Source organism: Lichenostomus cassidix, chromosome 29 (assembly GCF_008360975.1).
Source record: "Lichenostomus cassidix isolate B80296 chromosome 29, HeHo_3.0, whole genome shotgun sequence".
Lineage (NCBI taxonomy): Eukaryota > Metazoa > Chordata > Aves > Passeriformes > Meliphagidae > Lichenostomus > Lichenostomus cassidix.
This window is the reverse complement of record NC_139509.1, coordinates 586,539-602,577: the sequence shown is the minus strand read 5'-3', so window position 1 is coordinate 602,577 and position 16,039 is coordinate 586,539. Positions and strand designations below refer to the sequence as shown.

At 45.3% G+C, this 16,039-nt stretch overlaps 2 protein-coding genes across 3 annotated transcripts in view; one reads left to right on the top strand and one right to left on the bottom strand.

Moving 5' to 3' along the window:
- Window positions 1-16,039, top strand: part of LOC146425770 (chromobox protein homolog 5-like) — a 411,406-nt gene that overhangs the window by 318,453 nt on the left and 76,914 nt on the right. The gene's annotated exons all lie outside the window — the stretch shown is intronic.
- HOXC12 (homeobox C12) lies at window positions 2,546-15,065 on the bottom strand. 2 transcript variants are annotated; one of them, XM_085041320.1, is made up of 3 exons: window positions 14,510-15,065; window positions 5,860-5,871; window positions 2,546-2,784 (listed from the first exon to the last, which is right to left on the bottom strand). In XM_085041320.1, the coding sequence occupies exons 1-3, from the start codon at window positions 15,063-15,065 to the stop codon at window positions 2,546-2,548; spliced, it is 807 nt and encodes a 268-aa protein (XP_084897446.1). The 2 variants fall into 2 exon arrangements, with proteins under 2 accessions (XP_084897446.1, XP_084897445.1); XM_085041319.1 differs by lacking the exon at window positions 5,860-5,871.

The window sequence follows — 16,039 nt, the reverse complement described above, 5'->3', positions numbered from 1 at the left end:
ATTCCCAAAAAAAATTCCTTTTCTTCCCTCCGAGCCTCGCCGGGAGCTGGAAAATGGAATTTTTCATCCCAAAGATTATTCCCAAATATTCCCCAATTTTTGGTTCTTTTGTTGGTTTTTTTCGCTGTTGGTTTTTCTTTTATTATTTTTTATATTTTTTAATATTTTTATTTTCATCTTTTAGGGGAAATTTGAGGATCAGCGGCGAGTTTTCCTTCATTCCCCAATTTCCCAGGTGGGAAAAAAAAGGGAATTTTGACTTTTTCTCTGCGGGAATTTCTTGGGATTTTTTCCATTTTCCCTTCATTTTTCCCACATTTTTTGGGTTTTTTTTGGATTTTTTCCCTTTTTTCCTTCATTTTTCCCACATTTTTGGGGATTTTTTTTGGATTTTTTCCCCTTTTTCCTTCATCTTTTCCCCATTTTTGGGAATTTTTTGGGATTTTTTTCCATTTTTCCTTCATTTTTCCCACATTTTTGGGGATTTTTTTTTATTTTTTCCCCTTTTTCCTTCATCTTTTCCCCACATTTTTTGGAGTTTTTTAGGATTTTTTTCCTTTTTCCTTCATTTTTCCCACATTTTTGGGGATTTTTTTTTTATTTTTTCCCCTTTTTCCTTCATCTTTTCCCCATTTTTGGGGTTTTTTAGGATTTTTCCCTCTTTCATTCATCTTTCCCACATTTTTTGGGTTTTTTTTATTTTTTCCATTTTTCCTTCATTTTTCCCACATTTTTGGGTTTTTTTTATTTTTCCCCTTTTTCCTTCATCTTTTCCCCATTTTTGGGAATTTTTTGGGGATTTTTTACCTTTTTCCTTCATCTTTTCCTCATTTTGGGTTTTTTAGGATTTTTCCCTTTTTCCTTAATCTTTTCCCCATTTTTGGGTTTTTTTTGGGATTTTTTCCCTTTTTCCTTCATTTTTTCCACTTTTTTTTTGGTTTTTTGGGGATTTTTCCTTTTAACTTTTTCACCTTTTTTGGGTTTTCATCCGGATTTTTTCCCTTTTCCCTTCACTTTTTCCTCATTTTCCCCTTTTTTTTCCTTTTCCCAACACTCCCGACTTTTCCCTTTTCCCACCCTCGGGGGATTAAAAAATAAACCCAAAAAATGAAATTTTCCAACAGGAAAAAAACCCCAAAAAACCCCCAAAATCACATATTTACAACAACACCAACCAAAACAAATTAAAAATTAATATTTTTTCCCCATTTTTCCCTTTTCCCACCCTCGGGGGATTAAAAAATTGCAAAAAAAATGAAATTTTCCAACAAAAAAACCCCAAAATTCACATTTTTACAACAACACCACCTCAAAAAAATCAAAATTAATTTTTTCCCCAGTTTTCCTTTTTCCCACCCTCGGAGGCAATTAAGAAAACCCCAAAAAAATACAATTTTCCAACAGAAAAAAAAATCGAAAAACCCAAAATATCACATATTTACAACAACACCAACCAAAAAAAAATTAAAATTAATTTTTCCCCCATTTTTCCCTTTTCCCACCCACGGAGGGGAATTTAAAAATCGCAAAAAAAAAGACATTTTCTAGCAGAAAAAAACCCCAAAATTCACATTTTTACACCAACACCACCCCCAAAAAAATTAAAATTAATATTTTTCCCATTTTTCTCTCCTCCAATCCTCGGAGGAGACTAAAAAAACCCAAAAAAATACAATTTTCCAACAGAAAAAAACCAAAAAAAACCCCAAAAAATCACATATTTACAACATCACCCCAAAAAAATTAAAAATTAATATTTTTCCCTCTTTTTCCTTTTCTCAACACTTCGCACTCCCCATTTTTCCCTTTTCCCACCCTCGGAGGGGATTAAAAAAACAAAAAAAAATACAATTTTCCAACAGAAAAAAACCAAAAAAACCCAAAAAATTCACATTTTTACACCAACATCACCCCAAAAAATATCAAAATTAATTTTTTTCCCATTTTTCCCACCCTCAGGGGGTAAAAAACCCCAAATAAATGAAATTTTCCAACAGAAAAAACACTAAAAAAACCAAAAAATCCCCAAAATTCACATTTTTACACCAACACCACCCAAAAAAAATCAAAATTCATTTTTCCTCATGTTTCCCACCCTCGGGGGGTAAAAAACCCCAAAAAATGAAATTTTCCAACAGAAAAAACACTAAAAAAACCAAAAAAACCCAAAAAATTCACATTTTTACACCAAAACAACCCAAAAAAATTAAAAATTAATATTTTTTCCCCATGTTTCCCACCCTCGGGGGGTAAAAAATCCAAATAAATGAAATTGTCCAACAGAAAAAACACCAAAAAAACCCAAAAAATTCACATTTTTACACCAACACCACCCCAAAAAAAATTAAAATTAATTTTTTCCCCATTTTTCTCTCCTCCAATCCTCGAAAGAGACAAAAAACCCCCAAAAAATTACAATTTTCCAACAGAAAAACACCAAAAAAACCCCCAAAATTCACATTTTTACACCAAAACCACCCAAAAAAATTACAAATTAATATTTTTTCCCCTTTTTTCCCCTTTTTTCCCCTTTTTTCCCCGTTTTTCAGAAGAAGCTGAGCGCCTGCTCGCGCAGCAGGAGCCTCTTCTTCTTCATGCGGCGGTTTTGGAACCAAATCTTGACCTGCTGGTCGCTGAGGTTGAGGCGGTCGGACAATTCTCTCCTCCTCTGCCGCGTGATGAATTCATTCACCAGGAATTCTCCTTCCAGCTCCGCCAGCTGCACCTTCGAGTAAGGCTTGCGCTTCTTGCGGGAGCGCGGGTGGAGAGGATACCAGGGGGCGCCTGGAGGGGGGAAATCCGAATTTTAGCCCAAAAAAATCAGCCTGAAATTCGGTTTTTATAATTCCCCGTGACCGAGGGTGGAGAGGATACCAGGGGGCGCCTGGGGAGAGAGAAAAATTATATTTAATTTGATTTTTTTATCCGAAAAAATCAGCCTGAAATTCGGTTTTTGCCATTTTTTATCTCAGCTGCACCTTCGAGTAAGGCTTGCGCTTCTTGCGAGAGCGGGGGTGCACAGGGTACCAGGGAGCGCCTGGGGAGAGAGAAAAATTCGGATTTTAGCCCAAAAAATCAGCCTGAAATTCGCTTTATTCCGGTTTCCATGACCGCGGGTGCACAGGGTACCAGGGAGCGCCTGGAGGGGAGAAAATCCGATTTTTTAATTAAAAAAACCATCCCGAAATTCGGTTTTTATCGTTTTCCATGATCGCGGGTGTATCAGGTACCAGGGAGCGCCTGCGGGGGGAAAATTGTATTTTTTATCTGAAAAAATCAACCCGAAATTCGGTTTTTGCCATTTTTTTATCTGAAAAAAACACCCTGAAATTCGCTTTTTATCGTTTTCCATGACCGCGGGTGCACAGGGTAGCAGGGAGCTCCTGGGGAGGGAAAAATCCGAATTTTTATCTGAAAAAATCACCCTGAAATTCGGTTTTTATCATTTTCCGTGATCGCGGGTGCACAGGGTACCAGGGAGCTCCTGGGGAGGGAAAAATTGTATTTAAATTCCAATTTTTTATCTGAAAAAAGCACCACGAAATTCGGTTTTTACTGTTTTCCTTGACCGAGTGTGCAGCGGGTACCAGGGAGCGCCTGGGGAGGGAAAAATTCGGATTTTTATCTGAAAAAAACATCCCGAAATTCGCTTTTTTTTATCATTTTATCATTTTCCAGGACCGCGGGTGCAGCGGGTAGCACGGAGCGCCTGGGGAGGGAAAAATTCAGATTTTTTAATCTGAAAAAAGCATCCAGAAAATAGCTTTTTACCATTTTCCGTGACCGAGGGTGCAGCGGGTACCTGGAGGCGGAAATTGCATTTTTTATCCCCAAAAAAAAATCCCGAAATTCGCTTTTTACCATTTTTCCTCTGAAAAAAAACCACCCTGAAATTCGCTTTTTATCGTTTTCTAGGAGCGCGGCTGCAGAGGGTAGGAAAATTCCAATTTTTTTTATCTGAAAAAAAGCATCCGGAAAATCACTTTTTACCGTTTTGTGCGCAGCGGGTAGCAGGGGGCGCCTGGGGAGAGGGAAATTCGGGTTTTTAGCCCCAAAAAATCACCCAGAAATTCACTTTTTCCTGTTTTCTATGATCTCGGGTGCAGCGGGTAGCACGGAGCGCCTGGAGAGAGGGAAATTCGGGTTTTCAACCCAAAAAAATCACCCAGAAATTCACTTTTTACCATCTTTTTCCCCTAAAAAATGCATTTCCTGAAAGCTTTTTTCACATTTTCCAGGATCTCGTGTGCAGAGGTTACCAGGGAGCGCCTGAAGGGGGAAAAATTCGATTTAAATTCCAATTTTTTTATCCGAAAAAAGCACCACGAAATTCGCTTTTTATCGTTGTGTGTGTGCAGCGGGTGCCGCGGAGCGCCTGGAGAGAGAAAATCGTATTTTTAACCCGAAAAAAACCACCCAGAAAAATCGCTTTTTATCGTTTTCTAGGACCGAGGGAGCAGCGGGTAGCACGGAGCGCCTGTGGGGGGAAAATTCAATTTTTTATCCGAAAAAAATCACCCTGAAATTCGCTTTTTATCGTTTTTTTTCCCCTAAAAAATGTGTTTTCTGAAAGCTTTTTTGACATTGTCCGTGACCGAGTGTGCAGCGGGTACCACGGAGCTCCTGGAGAGAGAAAATTCCAGTTTTTTACCCCAAAAAAATCACCCAGAAATTCGCTTTTTACCGTTTTCTGCGATCTCGGGTGCAGCGGGTAGCAGGGAGAGCCTGCGGGGGAAAATTCCAATTTTTTTATCTGAAAAAAAAATCCCGAAATTCGCTTTATCCCCAAAAAAACAGCTTTTTCCCCTTAAAAATGCGTTTCCTGAAAGCTTTTTCCCCATTTTCCACGATCTCATGTCGATTGGGTTCCAGGGAGCTCCCGGAGGGCGAAAATCCCATTTTTTACCCCAAAAAAACACCCCGAAATTCGCTTTATCCCGTTTTCCATGATCTCATGGGCAGCCGGTAGCACGGAGCGCCTGCGGGGGGAAAATCCCAATTTTTTACCCCAAAAAAATCATCCCGAAATTCGCTTTTTATCGTTTTCCGTGACCGCGGCTGCAGCGGGTAGCACGGAGCGCCTGGAGGGGAGAAAATTAGATTTAAATTCCAATTTTTTATCTGAAAAAAACACCCTGAAATTCTCTTTTTACCATTTTCTAGGATCTCGTGTCCAGCGGGTAGCAGGGAGCTCCTGAAGGAGGGAAAATCCCATTTTTTATCCCCAAAAATCACCCCGAAATTCCCGATTTACCTTTTTTTCCCCCTAAAAAATGCATTCCCTAAAAGCTCTTTTCCCTTTTTCTCGTGTGCAGCGGGTAGCAGGGAGCTCCTGGAGGGTGAAAATCCCATTTTTACCCCAAAAAAACCCCCGAAATTCGCTTTATCCCCAAAACCACAGAGTTTTCCCAAAAAGAAAATACATTCTCTAAAAGCTTTTTTCCCCTTTTCCAGGTTCTCCAGTTCCCGGAGGGCGAAAATCCCATTTTTTACCCCAAAAAAAGCACCACGAAATTCGCTTTTCTCCCATTTCCCCTGAAAGAAACAGATTTTTTTCCATTTTCCCCCCGAAAAAAACAGTATTTTCCCCTTTTTTCCCCTAAAAAATGTGTTCCTTAAATTTTTTTTCCCCATTTTCCATGATCTCGTGTCCATCGGGTAGCAAGGAGCTCCTGGAGGGCGAAAATCCCATTTTTTACCCCAAAAAAAGCACCACGAAATTCCCATTTTCCCTTTTTCCCCGAAAAACCAACTTTTTCCCATTTTTCCCCCGAAAAAAAAGCATTTTTCCTTTTTTTTAATCCCAAAAATTGAGTTCTCTAAAATCTCTTTTCCCCTTTTCCAGCTTCTCACTCACACCGGGGCTGGAAACTTCCCCGAGGGTGAAAATCCCATTTTTTCCCCCAAAAAAATCCCCGAAACATCCTTTTCCCTAAAAAAATCGCGTTTTCCCTAAAAAAAATAATAAAGTTTTCCCATTTTCCCCTAAAAAATCTGTCACCGTGTCGCCCTTTGCCATAAAAAATGAATTTTCCCTTTTTTCCCCTAAACAAAAACATCCCCAAAATCCCTTTTTCCCTAAAAAAATTCCCTTTTTGCCCCTAAAAGAAAAGGTCTGCGAATTGCCTTTTTCCCTAAAAAAATCCCAAAGTTTTCCCCCAAAAAAATCCCTTTTTCCCCTAAAATAAAAGGTCTCAAAATCTCCCTTTTCCCTAAAAAAATCCCAAATTTCCCCTTTTTTCCCCTAAACAAAAACATCCCCAAAAATCCCTTTTTCCCCTAAAAAAAATTCCCTTTTCCCCCTAAAATAAAAGGTCCCTTTTCCCTAAAAAAACCCCAAAGTTTTCCCTAAAAAAATTCCCTTTTTCCCCTAAAAAATATTTCCCTTTTTGCCCCTAAAATAAAAGGTCTGCGAATCTCCTTTTTCCCTAAAAAAACCCCAAAGTTTTCCCAAAAAAAAAATCCCTTTTTCCCCTAAAATAAAAGGTCTGGGAATCTCCCTTTTCCCTAAAAAAACCCCAAAATTTCCCTTTTTTCCCCTAAATAAAATCATCCCCAAAAATCCCTTTTTCCCTAAAAAAAATTCCCTTTTCCCCCTAAAATAAAAGGTCTGGGAATCTCCCTTTTCCCTAAAAAAAACCCCAAAATTTTCCCTAAAAAAAATCCCTTTTTCCCCTAAAAAAATCCCTTTTTGCCCCTAAAACAAAAGGTCTGGGAATCACCTTTTTCCCTAAAAAAACCCCAAATTTCCCTTTTTTCCCTATAAAAGGTTCCCCACGTCGCCTTTTCCTTTTTCCCCTAAAAGTCACCAAACCTCCTTTTCCCCATAAAGATTCCCCAAAACGCCTTTTTCCCAAAAAAAAAAAAAATTCCCACAATTCATTTTTCATTTTTCCCCTAAAAAAAAATTGTTCCCAAAACGCATTTTTCCCTTTTCCCCTAAAAAAATTGTTCTCACAACTCATTTTTCATTTTTCCCTAAAACAATCGTCCCCAAAAGGCTCCTTTGGCTGTGACCCCAAAAAGCCTTTGGGGATTTGGGGATTTTCCAAAAAAAAAAATAGGAAAATCGGGAAATCCTGGAGACCCCAAAATCCGGGAATTCCCCAAATCCCAACCTTGAAGGGCTTTTGAAGGATTTTTTAGGATTTTTAAGGATTTTTTTAGGATTTTTGAAGGATTTTTTTAGGATTTTGAAGGATTTTTTTAGGCTTTTTAAGGATTTTTTTAGAATTTTTTAGGATTTTTGAAGGATTTTTAAGGATTTCTTTAGGATTTTTAAAGGATTTTTGAAGGATTTTGAAGGATTTTTTAGGATTTTTAACGATTTTTTTTAGGATTTTTAACGATTTTTTTAGTATTTTTTAGGATTTTTGAAGGATTTTTAAGGATTTCTTTAGGATTTTTAAAGGATTTTTAAGGATTTTTTAGGATTTTTCCCCTTTTTTCCACCCCTAGCTGTGACCCTAAAAACATCCTCGGAGGGTTTTTTTTAGGAATTTCTCATTTTTCCCAATTTTCCCTGTTTTTTTCCCTTTTCCCACCAATCACAAGTGACCCCAAAATCCTCCCTTTTTGTTATTTTTGAAGAATTTCCCCCATTTTTCCCTATTTTCCACCATTTTTTCCCATTTTTTCCCTTTTTCCTTCGGGACTCTCCTCACCTTTCACCCCAAAACAACTCCCGATGGTCTTTTTAAAAAATCCTCCTTTTTTCCCCTTTTTCCCCTTTTTTCCCCCTATTTTCCCCATTTTCCCACCATTTTTTCCCTTTTTCCTTCAGCACTCTCCTCACCTTTCACCCCAAAACGACTCCCCATGTTGTTTTTTTAAAAAATCCTCTTTTTTTTTCCCTTTTTTTCCCTTTTTTCCCCCATTTGCCCCCGGTTTTTTTCACTTTCTCCCCTTTTTTTCCCCTTTTTCCCCCTTCCCCCACTTCCCTTCTTCTTTTTCCCTTTTTTCCCCTTTTTTTCCCCCTTTTTTTCCCTTTTTTCTCCTTTTTCTCCCCATTTCTCCCCCTTTTTTCCCCCTTTTCTCCCCATTTCTCCCCGGATTTTTCCCCTTTTTCTCCTCCCTCACCCCAAATCCACCCCAAATCCACCCCAAATCCTCTCCGCTCTGGGTTTTTATGGGACATTTCCCTGTTTATCGCTTTTCCTCTCTCGCGGCTTCACCCCAAAGCCCATCCGGGATTTCGCTGCTACCCCTAGCGGTTTGACCCCACAGCGGCCAGCGAGCCCGGGAACCCCAAAAAAACCCCAAAATCACCCCAAAATCACCACAAAAATACCCCAAAAATACCTTTTTTAGGGCTGGAAAGGATCAGGGGTGACAGCAAACCCCACAGACCCCAAATTCACCCCAAAAATACCCCAAAAATCTCTTTTTTAGGGCTGAAAAGGGTCAGGGGTGACACCAAACCCCACAGACTCCAATTTCACCCCAAAATAACCTCAAAAATCCCTTTTTAGGAGTGCCGAGGCTCGGGGGTGACAGCAAACCCCGCCAGACCCCAAATTCACCCCAAAAAATCCCAATAATCCCTTTTTTAGGACTGCAAAGGAGCAGGGGTCACACCAAACCCCACAGATCCCAAATTCACCCCAAAAAATCCCAAAAATCCCTTTTTTAGGACTGGAAAGGATCAGGGGTGACACCGACCCCGCCAGACCCCAAATTCACCCCCAAAAAAACCCCAAAAATCCCTTTTTAGGGCTGGAAACGATCAGGGATGACACCGACCTCTCCAAACCCCAAAATCACCCAAAAAATCCCCAAAAAATCCCTTTTTTAGGACTGAAAAGCTCAGGGGTGACACCGACCCCACAGACCCCAAATTCCCGGGAAAAACCATCCCAAATCCCTCCAAAAAACCCTTTAAAACCCGCGATTTTGGGATCTTCCCCCCCTGCCGGGTCCGGGGTGACGCCAGCCGAGCCACACCCCAAATTTTGGGGGAAAATCCTCCAAAATCCCCTTTTTGCGAGTCTCCGGAGGCTCAGGGGTGACCCCAACCCCGCCGCGGCCCCAATTCCCCCGGAAATCCTCTCCAAACCCCAAAAAATCCCCTTTTTTTGGGGGTTTTACTCCAATCCCAGCCTTCAGGGCTCACCCCGACCCCACAGAGCCCAAATTCCCGGGAAAAAACATCCCAAATCCCCTTTTTTGGGACTTTAACCCCCTGCCAGGGCTCAGGGGTGACCCCAACTCCTCCAGACCCCAAATTCACCCCAAAAAACCCCAAAAAATCCCTTTTTTAGGACTGCCGAGGCTCAGAGGTGACCCCAACATCTCCAAACCCCAATTTCACCCCAAAAAACCCCAAAAAATCCCTTTTTTAGGACTGCCGAGGCTCGGGGGTGACCCCAACCTCTCCAGACCCCAAATTCCCCCAAAAAAACCCAAAAAAATCCTTTTTAAATACAGCCGAGGCTCAGGGGTGACCCCAACCCCACCAGACCCCAAATTCACCCCAAAAAAAATCCCAAAAATCCCTTTTTTAGGACTGCCGAGGCTCAGAGGTGACCCCAACCTCTCCAGACCCCAAATTCACCCCAAAAAATCCCTTTTTTAGGACTGCCGAGGCTCAGGGGTGACCCCAACCTCTGCAAACCCCAAATTCCAGAGGAAATCCTTTCCAAACCCTCAAAAATCCCCTTTTTTTTTGGGATTTTCCCCCAATCCCAGCGTTCAGGGGTCACCCCGACCCCACAGACCCCAAATTTTTGGGGAAAACCCTTCCGGATGCCCCAAAACTCCTCCGATCCCAAAAAAATTCCCTTTTTAGGATCTCAGCCCCACTGGCAGCGCCCAGGGGTGACCCCAAACCCGCCCAACCCCAAACTTTGGGGGAAAATCCTTCCGGAAACCCAAAAAACGCTTCCAAAACCCCCCAAAAATCCCAATTTTTGGTCACTTTTCCCAGTCCCAGGGTGACCCCAACCCCTCCCGACCCCAAATCCCGGGAAAACCTTCCCAAACCTTCCCCAAATGTCCCCAAACTCCTCAAAAAACCCTTTTCAGGCTGATTTTTGGGATCTTCGCCTCTCCCAGCGCTATGGGGTGACCCCAACCCCGCCAGACCCCAAATTCCCGGGGAAAAACCCCAAAAAAATCCCAATTTTCGGAACTTTCTCCCCACTCCCGGCGCTCAGGGGTGACACCAACCCCTCCAGACCCCAAATTCCCCAAAAAACCCCCAAAAAATCCCCAAAAAAACCTATTTTTCTAAACTTCCTCCTCGCTGGCAGCGCTCAGGGGTGACACCAACCTCTCCAGACCCCAAATTCCCAAAAAAAACCCCAAAAAATCCCCAAAAAAACCTATTTTCCCAAACTTCCTACTCGCTGGCGGCGCTCAGGGGTGACACCAACCTCTCCGGACCCTAAATTTCCAGGGAAAAACCCCAAAAAAACCCCAAAAAAATCCCATTTTTCCAAACTTTCTCCTCGCTGGCAGCGCTCAGGGGTGACACCAACCTCTCCGGACCCTAAATTTCCGGGGAAAAACCCCAAAAAATTCCCCAAAAATCCCATTTTTAGGAACATCCTACTCGCTGGCGGCGCTCAGGGGTGACACTAACCCCTCCGAACCCTAAATTTCCGGGGAAAAAAACCCAAAAAACCAAAAAAAATCCCATTTTTCCAAACTTCCTCCTCGCTGGCGGCGCTCAGGGGTGACACCAACCCCGCTGAACCCTAAATTTCCCCCAAACCAACCCAAAAACCCTTTTAAACCCCATTTTTAGGGTTCTCCCTGCACTGCCGGCGGTCAGGGGTGACACCAACCCCTCCAGACCCCAAATTCCCCAAAAACACCTCAAATCTCCCCAAAAACACCTCAGATCTCCCCTAAAAACATTTCAAATCGCCCCAAAAACACCTCCAATCTCCCCAAAAACACCTGAAATCTCCCCTAAAAACATCTCAAATCTCCCCAAAACCCTCCAGTTCTCCCTAAATTGCCTTTTTTAGGATGTCGGTGACACCAAAACCCCCAAATCCTATAAAATCCCCTTTTTAGGATCTCATCTCCACTTCAGCAGTGACACCAACCCCGAATTTACCTCCTAAACACCCCAAAACCCCAAAAAAACCCTTTTAAATCCCATTTTAGTGTCTCACATCCTCTCCAGCCGATCAGCAGTGATACCAACCCCAAATTCACTTCCCAAACACCCCAAAAAAACCTTTTAAATCCCATTTTAGGATCTCACATCCTCTCCAGCCGTTCAGCAGTGACACCAACCCCGAATTCACCTCCCAAAACCCCCAAAAGCCCCAAAAAATCCCATTTTAGGATCTCACATCCTCTGCAGCTGATCAGCAGTGATACCAACCCCAAATTCACCTCCTAAACACCCCAAAAGCCCCAAAAATCCTTTTAAATCCCATTTTTCCGGTCTCACATCCTCTCCAGCTGTTCAGCAGTGACACCAACCCCAAATTTACCTCCCAAAACCCCCAAAAGCCCCAAAAACCCCATTTTTCGGGTCTCACCTCCACTCCCGGCATCCAGCGGTGACACCAACCCCAAATTCCCCTCCCGACCTTCCTCAAACACCCCAAAAAACCCCAAAATCCCCAATTTTCTGGTCTCACCTCCATTCCCGGCGTTGAGCAGTGACACCAAACACCCCAAAACACCTCAAAAAAAACCCTAAAAACCCCGAAATTTCCCCATTTTAGGGTCTCACCTCCACTCCCGGCATTCAGCAGTGACACCAACCCCAAATCGCCCTCCCAAAACGCCCCAAAAATCCCCCAAATCCCCAATTTTCGGGTCTCACCTCCATTCCCAGCGTTGAGCAGCGACACCAAACACCCCAAAACATCCAAAAATCCCCCAAAATCCCCATTTTCGGGTCTCACCTCCGTTCTCAGCATTGAGCAGCGACACCAAACACCCCAAAACATCCAAAAAAACCCCAAATCCCCAATTTTCGGGTCTCACCTCCATTGCCAGCGTTGAGCAGCGACACCAAACACCCCAAAACATCCAAAAAAAACCCCAAATCCCCAATTTTAGGGTCTCACCTCCATTCCCGGCGGTGACACCGTGGCCGCCGCGTCCCCAAATTCCCCTCCCAACCCTCTTCAAATACCCCAAAAACCCCATGAAATCCCATTTCGGGGGATTTACCTGATTCCCGGCGGTGAGCGGTGACACCAAACACCCCAAAACACCTCAAAAAAACCCCCAAAACCCCAAATTTTGGGGTCTCACCTCCGTTCCCGACATTGAGCGGTGACACCAAACACCCCAAAAACTCTATTAAACCCCAAATTTTGGGGTCTCACCTCCGTTCCCGACGTTGAGCGGTGACCCCATTCCCGCCGCGACCCCAAATTCCCCTCCCAGCCCCTTTCAAACACCCCAAAAGCCCCCGAAAAACCCCAAATGTTCGGGTTTTGCTTACACTCGGGGCTCTAAGCAGCGACACCAAACACCCCAAAAACCCATTTCAACCCCAATTTTGGGGTCTCACCTCCGGTCCCGGCGTTAAGCGGTGACATCATTCCCGCCGCGTCCCCAAATTCCCCTCCCAAAACCCTCCAAATACCCCAAACACCCCAAAAACCCCCAAAAATCCCATTTCCGGGTCTCACCTCCGTTGCCGACGGTGACCGGTGACACCAAACACCCCAAAAACCCTATTAAATCCCATTTTGCGGGTCTCACCTCCGTTCTCAGCATTAAGCGGTGACACCAAACACCCCAAAAATCCTTTTACATCCCATTTCCGGGTCTGACCTCCGTTCCCGACGGTGAGCGGTGACACCATGGCAGCCGCGTCCCTAAATTCCCCTCCCAACTCCCTTCAAACACCCCAAAAACCCTATAAAAGCCCATTTTTCGGGTCTCACCTCCGTTCCCGACGTTGAGCGGTGACACCATTCCTGCCGCGTCCCCAAATTCCCCTCCCAGCCCCCTTCAAACACCCCAAAAACCCTATAAAATCCCCATTTTTCGGGTCTCACCTCCGTTCCCGACATTGAGCAGCGACACCAAACACCCCAAAACACCCCCAAAAACCCCAAAAACCCCAAATTACCTCCGTTCCCGACGGTGAGCTGTGACACCAAACACCCCAAAATTCCCCAAAATCCCCATTTTTCGGGTCTCACCTCCGTTGCCGACGGTGAGCGGTGACACCAAACACCACAAAAACCCTATTAAATCCCAAATTGCCGACGGTGAGCTGTGACACCATCCCCGCCGCGTCCCTAAATTCCCCTCCCAACCCCCTTCAAACCCCAAAAAAACCCCAAAACACCCCCAAAAACCCTATTAAATCCCATTTCCGGGTCTCACCTCCGTTCCCGACGGTGAGTGGTGACACCAAATACCCCAAACACCCCAAAAAAACCCCAAAAACCCCCAAATTACCTCCGTTCCCGACGGTGAGCGGCGACACCATCGCCGCCGCGTCCCCAAACTCTCCTCTCAACCCCCTTCAAACACCCCAAAAGCCCCAGAAAAACCCCAAAATTTCGGTTTTTACCTCCGATCCCGACATTGAGCTGTGACACCATCCCCGCCGCGTCCCCAAATTCCCCTCTCGAGCCCCCCAAAAACCCTATTAAATCCCCATTTTTGGTGTCTCACCTCCGATCCCGACATTGAGCGGTGACACCATCCCCGCCGCGTCCCCAAATTCCCTTCCCAACTCCCTTCAAACACCTCAAAAACCCCAAAAAACCCCCAAAAAAACCCCAAATTACCTCCATTCCCGACGGTGAGCGGTGACACCATTCCCGCCGCGTCCCCAAATTCCCCTCTGGAGCACCCCAAAATGCCCCCAAATCCCCATTTTTGGGGTCTCACCTCCACTCCCGACGGTGAGCGGTGACACCAAACACCCCAAAAACCCTATTAAACCCCAAATGTTCGATTTTTACCTCCGTTCCCGACGGTGAGCGGTGACACCATCCCCGCCGCGTCCCTAAATTCCCCTCCCAAACCCCTTCAAACACCTCAAAAACCCCAAAAAAAATCCAAAAACCCCAAATTACCTCCGTTCCCGACGGTGAGCGGTGACACCATCCCCGCCGCGTCCCCAAATTCCCCTCTCAGCCCCCTTCAAACACCTCAAAAACCCCAAAAAAAACCCAAAAACCCCCAAATTACCTCCGTTGCCGACGGTGAGCAGTGACACCAAACACCCCAAAAACCGCAAATTTCCCCAGTTTTAGGGTCTCACCTCCGTTCCCGACGGTGAGCGGCGACACCATCCCCGCCGCGTCCCCAAATTCCCCTCTCAAATACCCCAAACAGCCCAAAAACCCTATTAAATCCCATTTTAGGGTCTCACCTCCGTTGCCGACGGTGAGCGGTGACACCATCCCCGCCGCGTCCCCAAATTCCCCTCAAAAACCCCAAAAAACCCCAAAAAACCCCAAATTACCTCCATTCCCGACGGTGAGCGGTGACACCATCCCCGCCGCGTCCCCAAACTCCCTCTCGATCACCCCAAAAACCCCAAATTTCCCCGTTTTTCGGGTCTCACCTCCGTTGCCGACGGTGAGCGGCGACACCATCCCCGCCGCGTCCCCTTTCTGTCCCTCGTTGAGCAGCGACGATCCCGAGTCCGACTCGAGCGACTGGCACGAGGGCGGGTCGTGCGCCATCCCCTCGGCGGGACACTCGAACTTGCTCCCAAAATTCCCGAAATTCCCCAAATTCCCGGCGGCGGCGGCGGCGGCTCCGGGCAGCGACTCGAGCGGCACCAGCACCCCTTCCCGTCCCCTCTCGTCGCGCTTGTCGCCGCTGTCGCGATAGTAGCACTTGTCGCCGTCGGGGCGCGCGAGCTCGTAGGGCGATTTGGGGCTGGGGAAGGGAGGATTTAAGGAGCCCAAATAGGGCTGCGGGTAGCCCGAGCAGGACTCGCCCGAGGGCCAGGGCAGCGAGCAGACGTTGTCGCGGCGCGGGTAGGAGAGCGACGAGAATCCCGGGATTTGTCCCCCGGCGGCCGCGCGGAAGTTGGGGAAGTAAAAAGCGTCGCCGGTGTGGATGTTGAGCAGCGGCCCCACGAAGCCCGGGTTCAGCAGGTTGTGCTCGCCCATGGCTCGGCGGCGACGAGGGGAAAAACGAGAGAGAGAGGGAAAAAAAAAAAAAAATCGGCGATTTATAGGGTGGTTGAGGGGTTTTTTTTGGGATTTTTTTCTTTTTTTTTTTGTCTTTTTTTTTTGGTTTTTTCTTTTTTTTTTTTTTTTTCGGGATCGCGGTCGGGTTTTTCCTCTCGGCCGAGCGCTGAGGTTCAAAGGCTCCTCCCGAGCTCATTGGCGCTGCCGCCGCCGTCACGTGAGACCCCAAATCGTGTCCCCCCCTCTGTCCCCTCCCCCTTTTGCCCTTTTTTTTTTTCCCCCTTTTTTTCCCATTTTTTCCCTTTTTTTTTTTTTTTTCTCCCTCCTCCCCTCCTCCGCCGAGACAAAACCTCGCCGAGTTCCGCCTTTTCCACTCCTATTTTTTCCCGTTTCCTCCCCTTTTCCACCCCTTTTTTCCCCCTTTTTTCCCTCCCGCGGCTTTTATCCCAAATAATTAAAATAATCCCATCGAGTCCCTTTTAATCCCATTTTTCCCGGAGCGTTTTTCGGCGGCGAAAAGCCCTAAAAACGTCTATTTTCCCCCTGAAAAATTAGGGTTTTTCACCCCAAAACCTCCCGCGAACCCTCGGGGGGGAGCTGAGCGCCGCCGCTCATTAATTACCTCATTAATGAGCTCATTAATTAACTGCTGGATGAAGCAAAGGCGCGGATTTACAGTTTTTCCCCGATCAATCCGGTTCCATTCTCGTGTCACATAAACTTGAACGGCGCTTTGCAGGGAGACGGATGGCGCTGCGATGGCACGGCGCCGAAAATATTCATTTTTTATCAATTTTTTAATTGTTTTTCCCGGTTTGGAACCATTTTTCTCATTTTTGCCCCGATTTTCCACCTTCCCTCCGTCGGTTTTTAGCGTTATTTCGAATTTTTCGCCGATTTTTTCCCGTTTTCCGCTTATTATTTATCCTTTTTTTACCTTTTTTTACCATTAT

Coding starts and splice junctions, on each gene's coding strand:
- HOXC12 (XM_085041320.1), bottom strand. CDS start 15,065: ATGGGCGAGCACAACCTGCTGAACCCGGGCTTCGTGGGGCCGCTGCTC.